At 53.1% G+C, this 11890-nt stretch overlaps 1 protein-coding gene across 3 annotated transcripts in view; it reads left to right on the top strand.

Annotated features, from left to right (window-relative positions):
- Positions 1-2044: 2044 nt before the first annotated feature.
- The window catches only part of LOC140897389 (rho GTPase-activating protein 39), a 121283-nt gene continuing 111437 nt past the window's right edge, over positions 2045-11890 (top strand). For 2 of the 3 annotated variants that reach the window (XM_073309978.2, XM_073309976.2), the window contains exon 1: positions 2045-2146. In XM_073309978.2, the coding sequence (XP_073166079.1) occupies positions 2136-2146 (11 nt within the window). In that variant the 5' untranslated portion in view covers positions 2045-2135. Of the gene's footprint in view, positions 2293-11890 lie in introns of all 3 variants that reach the window. The other variant, XM_073309977.2, reaches the window with a different exon arrangement.

Here is an 11890-nt window from a genome sequence, read left to right as displayed (position 1 = left end):
CCATCATCCCACCCCCATCCCCTACCCCCTTCTGCTCTGTCACCCCCTATTCCCCTCTGCCCCATCACCCCAGCCCCATCACCTGTGCCCCCATCACCCCAGCCCCATCACCTGTGCCCCCATCACCCCAGCCCCATCACCTGTGCCCCATCACTCCCTGCCCCCATCCCCTACCCCCTCTGCCCCATCACCCTACCCGCATCACCCTGCCCATCACTCCCTACCCCTCGGCCCCCAACCCCTCCCCCATCACTCCCTACCCCTCTGCCCCCAACCCTACCCCATCACTCCCTACCCCTCGGCCCCCAACCCTCCCCCATCACTCCCTACCCCTCGGCCCCCAACCCTCCCCCATCACTCCCTACCCCACGGCCCCGAACCCTCCCCCATCACTCCCTACCCCTCGGCCCCCAACCCTCCCCCATCACTCCCTACCCCTCGGCCCCCAACCCTCCCCCATCACTCCCTACCCCTCTGCCCCCAACCCTACCCCATCACTCCCTACCCCTCGGCCCCCAACCCCTCCCCCATCGCTCCCTACCCCTCGGCCCCCAATCCTCCCCCATCGCTCCCTACCCCTCGGCCCCCAATCCTCCCCCATCGCTCCCTACCCCTCGGCCCCCAATCCTACCCCATCGCTCCCTACCCCTCGGCCCCCAACCCTCCCCCATCGCTCCCTACCCCTCGGCCCCCAACCCCTCCCCCATCGCTCCCTACCCCTCGGCCCCCAACCCTCCCCCATCGCTCCCTACCCCTCGGCCCCCAACCCTCCCCCATCGCTCCCTACCCCTCGGCCCCCAACCCCTCCCCCATCGCTCCCTACCCCTCGGCCCCCAACCCTCCCCCATCGCTCCCTACCCCTCGGCCCCCAACCCCTCCCCCATCGCTCCCTACCCCTCGGCCCCCAATCCTCCCCCATCGCTCCCTACCCCTCGGCCCCCAACCCTCCCCCATCGCTCCCTACCCCTCGGCCCCCAACCCTCCCCCATCGCTCCCTACCCCTCGGCCCCCAACCCTCCCCCATCGCTCCCTACCCCTCGGCCCCCAACCCCTCCCCCATCGCTCCCTACCCCTCGGCCCCCAACCCTCCCCCATCGCTCCCTACCCCTCGGCCCCCAACCCCTCCCCCATCGCTCCCTACCCCTCGGCCCCCAACCCTCCCCCATCGCTCCCTACCCCTCGGCCCCCAATCCTCCCCCATCGCTCCCTACCCCTCGGCCCCCAACCCCTCCCCCATCGCTCCCTACCCCTCGGCCCCCAATCCTCCCCCATCGCTCCCTACCCCTCGGCCCCCAACCCTCCCCCATCGCTCCCTACCCCTCGGCCCCCAACCCCTCCCCCATCGCTCCCTACCCCTCGGCCCCCAACCCCTCCCCCATCGCTCCCTACCCCTCGGCCCCCAACCCTCCCCCATCGCTCCCTACCCCTCGGCCCCCAACCCTCCCCCATCGCTCCCTACCCCTCGGCCCCCAACCCCTCCCCCATCGCTCCCTACCCCTCGGCCCCCAACCCTCCCCCATCGCTCCCTCCCCCTCGGCCCCCAACCCCTCCCCCATCGCTCCCTACCCCTCGGCCCCCAACCCTCCCCCATCGCTCCCTACCCCTCGGCCCCCAACCCCTCCCCCATCGCTCCCTACCCCTCGGCCCCCAACCCTCCCCCATCGCTCCCTCCCCCTCGGCCCCCAACCCCTCCCCCATCGCTCCCTACCCCTCGGCCCCCAACCCCTCCCCCATCGCTCCCTACCCCTCGGCCCCCAACCCTCCCCCATCGCTCCCTCCCCCTCGGCCCCCAACCCCTCCCCCATCGCTCCCTACCCCTCGGCCCCCAACCCTCCCCCATCGCTCCCTCCCCCTCGGCCCCCAACCCCTCCCCCATCGCTCCCTACCCCTCGGCCCCCAACCCCTCCCCCATCGCTCCCTACCCCTCGGCCCCCAACCCTCCCCCATCGCTCCCTACCCCTCGGCCCCCATCACCCCAGCCCCCTGCCCCCTCCCATATCACTCTCCCCCCCCCCCGTGCCCCCGCCCCATCCATCCCCGCCCCCGGCTGGCCTGCCCCGGCAGCGGGACGGGCGGGGCGGGATCGGGTTTCACATCCTGCAGCAGCCGGCGGCCGCAGGGCAGAGGAGCGGGACATGGCGGAGAGGTGAGTGCGGCGGGCGGCAGCGAGCCCTGAGCCCGGGACCGGCCGGGCCTCCCGCACCTGTTGAGCGGGGTCCGGCGGGTGCCAGCGAACAACCCCCACGCCCCGGGGGCGGCGCTGGGAGCCCCCCGGCTGCAGCCCCCCCATCGGTAAGGGTGGGATCCCCTCCCCCCCGGCTGCAGCCCGCCCCCCATTGGTAGGGGTGGGATCCCTTCCCCCCCGGCTGCAGCCCGCCCCCCATTGGTAGGGGTGGGATCCCTTCCCCCCCGGCTGCAGCCCGCCCCCCATTGGTAAGGGTGGGATCCCCTCCCCCCCGGCTGCAGCCCGCCCCCCATTGGTAGGGGTGGGATCCCCTCCCCCCCGGCTGCAGCCCGCCCCCCATTGGTAAGGGTGGGATCCCTTCCCTCTTCCCCCCCGGCTGCAGCCCGCGCCCCATTGGTAAGGGTGGGATCCCTTCCCTCTTCCCCCCCGGCTGCAGCCCGCGCCCCATTGGTAAGGGTGGGATCCCTTCCCTCTTCCCCCCGGCTGCAGCCCGCGCCCCATTGGTAAGGGTGGGATCCCTTCCCTCTTCCCCCCCGGCTGCAGCCCGCGCCCCATTGGTAAGGGTGGGATCCCTTCCCTCTTCCCCCCCGGCTGCAGCCCGCCCCCCATTGGTAAGGGTGGGATCCCTTCCCTCTTCCCCCCCGGCTGCAGCCCGCCCCCCATTGGTAAGGGTGGGATCCCTTCCCTCTTCCCCCCCGGCTGCAGCCCGCCCCCCATTGGTAAGGGTGGGATCCCTTCCCTCTTCCCCCCCGGCTGCAGCCCGCCCCCCATTGGTAAGGGTGGGATCCCCTGCCCCCCGGCTGCAGCCCGCGCCCCATTGGTAGGAGTGGGATCCCTTCCCTCTTACCCCCCGGCTACAGCCCCCCCATTGGTAGCAATGGGATCCTCTCCCTTCCTCCCCCCCTGACTGCAGCCCGCCCCCCATTGGTAGGGGTGGGATCCCTTCCCTCTTCCCCCCCCTCGGCTGCAGCCCGCCCCCCCATTGGTAGCGGTGGGATCCCTTCCCTCTTCCCCCCCCCATTGGTAGCGGTGGGATCCTCTCCCTTCCTCCCTCCCCCCCCCTCCCCGACTGCAGCCTGCCCCCCATTGGTAGGGGTGGGATCCCTTCCCTCTTTCCCCCCGGCTGCAGCCCCCCCATTGGTAGCGGTGGGATCCCCCCACTGCAGCCCAGCTTCCCCACTGGCAGCGCTAGGAGCCACCCCTGCATGACCCCTTCCCCATTGCCCTGGGAGCAGTGGGCAGGAATCCAAAGGGACATGTGGACTGGCAAACGCCAGGAAAACTTCCCAAGTCTGAGCTGTGTCAGCCCAGGGCATGTGCTCCCCACAATGGCAGGGGCCTGGTGAGTGGGCTCCCCTGGGGCCAGGAGCCCTGTTGGGCTGTTTAAGAGGAGATACATCAGTGCTGAGTGGACTTTAGGGAACCCTCCTGCTTTAGCCTGTAGGGGCCCAGACCAGAGAGAGGAGGTAGACGGGAGGTGGTTGGTGTTGTGCCTGAGGCCCTGGTCTGCTAGGACTTGGGTGATCTGGGTTCAGTATGTCACTTCATCTGCCTGTGCCTCAGTTCCCCTCAGTACAGTGGGACTAATGACACTGCCCTTCTCCCGCCATGGCTTCCTGGAGAGCCCCTGTCCCGAAGAGGTTACGTTTTGCTATGTGTATGCAGCACACCTAGCGCAAATGGGCCATGATCTTGGCTTCTTCCCTCCCTGACATCTCTGATACTTTGGCATGCTGGGTGAGCACATGAGCTGCATTTTTCTGTTTATGATTAACAGTGAAACAGTTGAAAATGTTAATGTTTAAATGGAGTCTCTGCATTAACACCCACCTGGGATGAATGGGGCAACACCCACTTCAGAACTGCAGCAGGTCACCTTCAGGGGTGGAATATTAAGATTTACAAAAATGAAGTCTTACATTTTGCTTACTTTCTTTGTGATAAGTGACAAAGGGGCCAGGATCTGGATGCCATTTGACTTGCTTTGAGTCCTAGGGGAAGGGACCCATGGTGAGTCTCACTCACTTCCTGACCCCATAACCTGAGGGTTTATGAGCTGAGGCTGTCCTCTGGGTCCCACTCCCAAAGGGTTTGTTCTTTGGGCAGTAGGCTTACTCCAATGTCTGGGGCAGGTAATAGCTCTCCTAGCCCCGTTCCAGCGTCTGACATGCATTAACTACACCTTACACAGTCTGTGCAGAAAATTGTTCTGGTCTGATTGCCATTGACATGCAGCTTTGGCTGGTTTTCTATGGGGAAGGAACTTGTTTTGCGTTTGCCCTTTAGCTTTTTGACTCCTCGGTAAAACCAGGGGGCCAAGTTCACCCCTGATGTAAGCCTGTTAATATCAGGGGCTAAATCTGGGCCAAGATGTTTACATTCATCTGCCCAACTGCCAGTCTGCCCAACTTTTGGAGAAACCTTTTGTTTTTGCCGAGTCTCATGTGGTTCTGTTAATGTCAGACTGGTCTTTGTCTTCACAGTCTGGTCAGGGTAACAGATTTCAGAGGAGCAGCCGTGTTAGTCTGTATTCGCAAAAAGAAAAGGAGTAAGTGGCACCTTAGAGACTAACCCATTTATTTGAGCATGAGCTTTCGTGAGCTACAGCATCCGACGAAGTGAGCTGTAGCTCACGAAAGCTCATGCTCAAATAAATGGGTTAGTCTCTAAGGTGCCACAAGTCCTCCTTTTCTTTTTGGTCAGGGTAAAACTTTCTACTTAACAAAAGTTGTTGGCACATGCCAAGTGGAAGTGTTAAGGCCAAACAGTGCTCTTGCCTTTGCCAAGGGACTTTTACATGTTTTTCTCGGCATTGATGAGCAGTTAATCAGTGATCATCCGTATGCCTTTGAGCCTACTCTGCCTGATTCACGGGCTTTGGGGTGGATGTTTGGGCTGGTTTGAGCGTCCTAGTATATGTACTTTGTACATGGTTATTGCTGTCTGGCTTTCTTACAGTTCATTAAAATTGGAACTACTATGCATGTGCAGGAACGATTATGTGTGTTCTTTTTGCTGGGAGAGTTTTAATTTCACCCCAAGCTTGGCTCTCCTTTGACCGTGGGATAAGTAGTGAGGGTCTGCTGTTGACAATGAAGGTGGATGTCCAGGAGACCCAGTTTCCCAGAATGTGCTGCGCTCCAAACACGGAGCGATGTCACACTTCCTGTGAGTAACCCCATTCAGACAGAATCCTTCCTGATCACTGTGTGGCTGTGTGTTTGCATGTACTTGGGGGATGATGCAGAGGCTGGCAGAAATACTGTCATTCTGTAGGGCCAGGCCACCTTAGCTCTTTGGTGCTAATTGCTTTTGCATTGGTCAGCAGAATTGCTTCTTTTGAGAAGTCAGTAGGCTGTAATGATCTGACATTCAAATGAGGGATACGGGACAACTGGCTTCATGCACCGTCTCCTTACGTGGGAGGAAGCTGTTGGCTGGCGTTTCCGTTGGTGTGGCTCTTTTCTCCATTATTGGTGCAGGCTCACTGAAGGAGTTCAGAGCATCTATGAGATTTGACTAAGACTTTCTTACTTTTTTTTCTTTCTTCTCTTCCTGTAAAATGGAGTTTCACTCCCTGAGGACAGAGAACACCTGATGGTCCACAGGGAACATCACATCCTTTTGAGACTGGCGCAAACTGACAGAGCCAGATAAAACACTAGAGCAAAAGGGCCTCGGTGCCACAAGACCTCTGCCAGCAGCTGCAGGAGCGGGTGATTGTTGCTGTTGCTTGCCCAAACCCAGCTGTACAAGGACATTTAACTCTCAGAGCCTAGACAATGTAAAGTTGCAGGTCGTTCATTTCCTTGGACAAACTGGAAAAATGAATAAAGTAGCCAAGACTTTGAGGCTTTCTACTGATTCCGTCAGGCCTGCGTGAAGGCACACAAGGCTGCCCGCACTTTTTTTTTCTAGCTAGTCCAGTGAACTGTCATCTACTACCTTTGGTTGTTTGTGTTCTGCTTATTATCTAGTGAATTATGCAGTGGTGTTGTGGCTGTGTCGGTCCCAGGATAGTAGAGAGACAAGGTTGGTGAGGTGATCTCTTTTATTGAGCCAGGTTCTACTGGGGAGAGAGACACTTGTTTGATCTTACACAGAGCTCTTCCTGTGGTCTACAGATAAAATAGATTACCTCACCCACCTTGTCTCTCTGTCTACTGAGCTGGTTGGGCCACTGCTTCCTATTCCTTGGATCCGGGCTGTTTGAAAGAGATACTGAGATCACAGTGGATTATAAGAATGCAAATTTTTGAGACAGGTTTCTGTTTGGATAGTCCACATGTCTTTTGCGCTCACAATGGGCCCGTTTAACCGAAACAGATATGTTGGCCTCCATTGTAAGTACATCAGATACAGGGAAATCTACGTGTATTTGGGCGGATAAGTTTTGTAATCAGGAGAAGGTTATGATTATCATTGATTCAGGGAAAAAAAAGCAACATGGTGCAGAGATAAAAGAACAAACAGTTCCTATTGTGAGCTGATTGGCCAGCGAGTGCCTGCACGTTTCAAAGTCCAATGCATGCTTGTGCATGAATGTATGGCTTTTTTCTAGACCCTGACGTATCTCTAGTGTCTCTTGTTTGTGGCTGGACTCCAGCTGGCCTACATGTGGTCGTGTTTCTTCAGTGGCAACTGCCCCTCTTAAGAAATAGGGCAGTGTGTGGAGGGGTGCCATCTGCCCCTCTTGGTCTGGTCCTGCTAGTACTAGAGATGGAGCAGGGAGGGTTGTTGAATTCTGCTCTTAGCTAGGACTGGAGAGTAGTGGAGGTGAGTGGGGATGGGCTCAGAATGTGCCTGGCTACTGGCGTCTGATTGCCCTTGGGTTTGATCAGTGGGGACACCCAGCACATACTGCTGGAAGGATGGGATTCATGTGTCTCAAGGATGACCTTGAAAATAAGGGACTAGCTACAGTGCTATCATTGCATTTCACATACTTGAGTATGATTTCATTCCCCAGAGCTGGTTCTAATTCTAACCCAGGGCTTAATTCATCACTTTTGTAGCAAATTGTTAGGTAAACCTTTTTCAGAGAATGTCAGTGGATTTCAGCTTGGAGCAGATTGAAACAAACCACAAATTACCAGCCTGTCCCAGAACAGCTGGCTGATTCCACAAATGTGAATCCAACCATGGCTTTGACATCCTGGGGTTCTCTGATTCAACTAGTCTGAGTTAGGTAGTTAACTTGGTGCAAATCCCTCCAGGGATACTCTGATTTGTGTTTGAGTGGCTTACTTAAACTTGTTCATAATTGTCTTAAATTAAACTGAAATAAACTTACTTTAAATCCAGATCTGACTGTCCACACAGCCGCTGGCACTGATTTAACTAAACTGGTTTAAAGTCACACCTTAAGTTGGGACAACTCTGCATTTTAAGAAACATAAGGTATAAGCCAAATGTAGCAGTGTCCCTGCAGAGCCCTCCTGGCTCCTGCCCCCGCTGGGCTGAAAGTCACACACAGACCTCCAGGTACAGTCCACCAGCAGGAGAGAGGGGCCAAGCTATCTCTGTCTGCTTCTCCACACTGCCTTTCCTCTACTGCGGCTTGCTTCCTTCCTGGCTTGCTTCCTTCCCCTGGGGCTCTTATCCAGCCCCAGCCTGACGAGGCAGCAGCAGCTCCAGCTTCCCCAATCAGGGCCAAGTGGTCTACCCAGCTCCAATTCACCTCCCTTAATTGGAGCTTGAGTGACAGGGGGTTGGCTAAGCAGTTTTCTGCTTAGCACCCTGTCACACCAAACCTTAGTTAACGCTTAACTGGTTACCTGTACCACCTTTCTTAGGGTCCTTTTAATTTTGATTGCTTAATTTAGGAAAAGGACCCGAGAGTTGAATTTAGTTTTATGGAGTTTTATTAAATATCCTTAGCAGCAACAGCAACCACTAATATTATAGGCTATAAGAAGACAAAAATAGTGTTTGTGATTTGGTTAACATGCTAGGAAATTGGCTGATATAACCGTTTAGGTTTTCAGAATCAAATCACACAACAGCAACAGAAAATAACACTTACACTCAATCACTGTATTGGGAAAGGGACTTTGTTTCGATTTTTAATTGAGTCTCTCAGAACAGGATGGAGGCCACGGGGTCATTAACTCTGGTGTTACCAGCACAACAGAGGGAAAATTATCCAACGCTAGATTACAAGGCAGTTTGGTCCTTCACCTCGGACGTGAAAGACAGTATGAAACCATTAACTCTGGTAGACACATGTACATGTCCTGCAATCTTTGGCTGTGTCTACACTGCCATTTTCAGCGCTAAAACTTTTGTCCTTCGGGGGTGTGAAAAAACACCCCCCTGAGCGACAAAAGTTTTAGCGCTGAAAAGGGCCAGTACAGACAGTGCTTCTCCCGGCGTTAAAGCTACCCCCTCTCGTTTGGGGTGGGTTTTTTTATTGCCTGGAGAGCTCTCCCCCGACAATAAAGCGTGACTACACTGCCCACATCCCAGCGCTGCGTGGCCACGCTGTAACGTGGGCAGTGTAAACATACCCTTAGTTGGTGACATTAACTTGTCCAGTTTTAAAGCTACTTTACTGCAAACTTGAGTGGAACCTGTTACAAAACAAAGACACTCTAACTGCGACAGTATTTAAAGCGCATACACTAGCATGTTCTCCTCCTTCCGAATTAGGTCCCCAGCTTTAGGAAAAGTTATGGTTTAGGAAGTGAGCAATTTACTGAGTTGGGTCTTCTCGCAAGAGAAAGTCTGCGTGTTATCTATCACCAGATCTCTGCTCAGCTGTCAGCTTTCAGCTCAGTTACTGTTCATGGCAGGAGTTGACACTACAAACACAGGAGGAGTAAAGGGTAGACATGACTATAGTCTTTTCCTGGCGCGCTAGCGGGAAACCCAAAAGCAGGAAAATAGAAAGACAGTTAAGGTGCCTATCTGAGACAGGAACTCAGTGTCACCAGGAGGACTCCCAGGTGGCTGGCCCAAGACCTCAGACTTCTCCTTTCCAGGTGTCTTCAGCTTTCAGGAAGCAACATGCTGAAGGAGACAGGTCATTTTATCCTATTTCTGCCTGGTGGTCCAGCTTAGTTCCTCTTACTACAGATGCTGGCATAAACGATCAGATGGTGATCCGTACTTCTTCCAAACATTCAAAATGTCCAACCAAAATGAGATGTCCTTCCCTGTCCTCTCAGGGAACAAGACATCAGCTTTTAAGTTCTTGCAACAGGACTGGAATTTTCAGGGCAACAAATCTTGTCGCAGCAACTTGTTTAAGACAGCTCAGGCCATCACTCATGGTACAACCATCTTGGGACAAACCTTGAATGCTGGCGGGTTTGCTCCCATCAGCAACTTACCTCCTCAAGTTGCTTTCCACGCATCCCTCCGCGGTGCATTCCTGGGTCCATTTTGCAGTTATGCTTCCTCAAGTTGCAATTTCTCGGTCAACACTCTGCTAGCTGCTGAATTGTCCTGTTTAAAGTTCATATAATTTATACAATGTCCCTCAGTATTCTTTGATGCTCTATAAACTTGTTTTGACAGTCCATTATACAATGCAAAGTCACTTCAAGAACTGCCATTCTCTAGCAGGCCAGAAGAGCCGTATAAATCTTTTGTTTCTGTTCTCCTTCTTTTAGCAACCAAGATAGGACCTTGGTGTGTATGGCTGAGTGGTGTCTGTGCATTACTAACGAAACACAGGAGGAGTAAAGGGTAGACATGACTATAGTCTTTTCCTGGTGCGCTCTGCTTTTCTGATTTTCACTCGGTGGTCAAGTGTCCTTATAAAGACAATATTTGGTTTCAGTTCCTTTTATTTACTGCTACCTTCCGCACAGGTGTATTTCACTAACTTTATAGCATACACATGTTTGATTGCAAACATTAGCCTTACTACTTCATTTTTATCACTTAAACTAAAAGAAATCAATATGAATGCAAGCCCTTTCTTTCCTAACAAGATTGCCCATAAGGTAAACCCTTATAGAATAGCAATGTTTGATATTAATTTAATTTTTAATCCTTTGACTTATTCACAGACAGGGAAAAGGGAGAAGTCTCTTTAGCAGCACGAGAGGTGCAGCAACTCTGAATTTCTTCAGACTATCAAAGAAATCTAGCTGTTAGACCTTGTGTGTTTATTCTCTGAGCCCTCTGCGCTATCTTTTCTAAAAGGCCTTGATGACTGGACAATTGTTAAATAGCAATAACTAGGGTGGCCAGATAGCAAGTGTGAAAAATCAGGACAGAGTGTGGTGGGTAATAGGCACCTATATCAGAAAAAGCCCTGAATATCGGGACTGTTCCTATAGAATCAGGACATCTGGTCACCCCAGCAATAACTCATAACTTTAGGGCTTTAGTTACTCCAGCATGTGGCCAAGCCTTGGATCTTTAGGAAATTGTCAACGTCAGACACCCCAAATGTTGTTGTGAAGGAAAATTAATCAAAGGTTCAAAGAAAAAGTGCTTCTCTTCTGCCTCTTCGACTTCTTGTTCTAATATGCCCTTTTCTGCTCCCCTATCTTCATGGCTCTCTTTCTGGACTAGGCCATTGAGAGGAAATGCTTGCAGACTTTCACCCGATTCTCAAACGTTTGGATTCTCAAACGTTTATTACTTGTTAGTTTTATTCAGGTTTCATTGCCTCTGTTCAAACAGAACAAAATTATATGTGCTTTGTTGTAACAGACAGACCTGCTCATTTCTTTGAAAAGCCTTGCAGGCATTATGAGCTTGAACAGTAGCAAAGTCACCTTTTATTTATAATATAAATAAAGACTAGAGCAAACATTGGAATCTGGTTTGAGCTGGATTCGTGGAAGGGTTTCTGTATGCCACTCTCATTCTGTATACAGTGGATGTTAATGCTAATTCCTGTGTGTCAAGATGAGCAGCATCAAGCCTATTTTCATCCCTTGCAAAAGTAGCCTTAATGTTGAAATGTTTTTTTCCACTTTTGAACAGAGACCTCCCAAGCTCAAGCTGCGAACGCCATCACCAGGAATCTTTTTTTCTTGCCATTTGTTGATTTTTATGTTTTATACAATCCAACCCACTTTATTTTTCCGGGGACGTTTTAAAAACACATTCTTTGTTCAATTTTGATCCATTTGTGGAGCAGCAGCAACATACTGGATTATACAGCAGCGATTAAAGCTCCCAGTACCTATCTGTATGCTATGCAGCAAAAGTTAAATTTTCTGCACTTCAGAAAACAGTGTGTCTCTCCCCAGGCAACAGGGAAAAGAAGGCAGCATCTGCTGTTAGGTATGCAGTGTAACGTCCATGTGTTCTTTGGTAGTTACTTTCCAAATGTCTTGAGGTTATTCCCTGTAAGGATAACTGCACCAAACTGTTCTGGACCATATCAGAATAAGTATTAACCAACAGAAGTCAATTGTAGTTTTAGCCTGACCGTATGCTGGTCTTAGTAGTACTGAACAATGTGTGGGGGCTATGTTAGCCCGCTGTAGAGGGCACTTGTTCGAGTTGCTCCCAGTCAGTTCCCCTAATCTCACTGTGTTCTGACGAACTGCCACAGGCTGGGTACGCATCCCCCAGGAGCGTGCCAGAAGAGAGACAGGAAGCCAACAGAAGGACCTTGACGATAATAGCATACAATCCACATCGCTCATTTGGGATGACATGTCTGAGACAGCACATGTTCTCTCAGTCCAAAATGCTGCAGAGCAAAACGGCTGTTGCAAGCTGCCATGCAGCACT

Source organism: Lepidochelys kempii, chromosome 13 (genome assembly GCF_965140285.1).
Source record: "Lepidochelys kempii isolate rLepKem1 chromosome 13, rLepKem1.hap1, whole genome shotgun sequence".
Taxonomy (NCBI): Eukaryota; Metazoa; Chordata; order Testudines; family Cheloniidae; genus Lepidochelys; species Lepidochelys kempii.
This window is presented reverse-complemented; position numbering and strand designations above follow the sequence as displayed.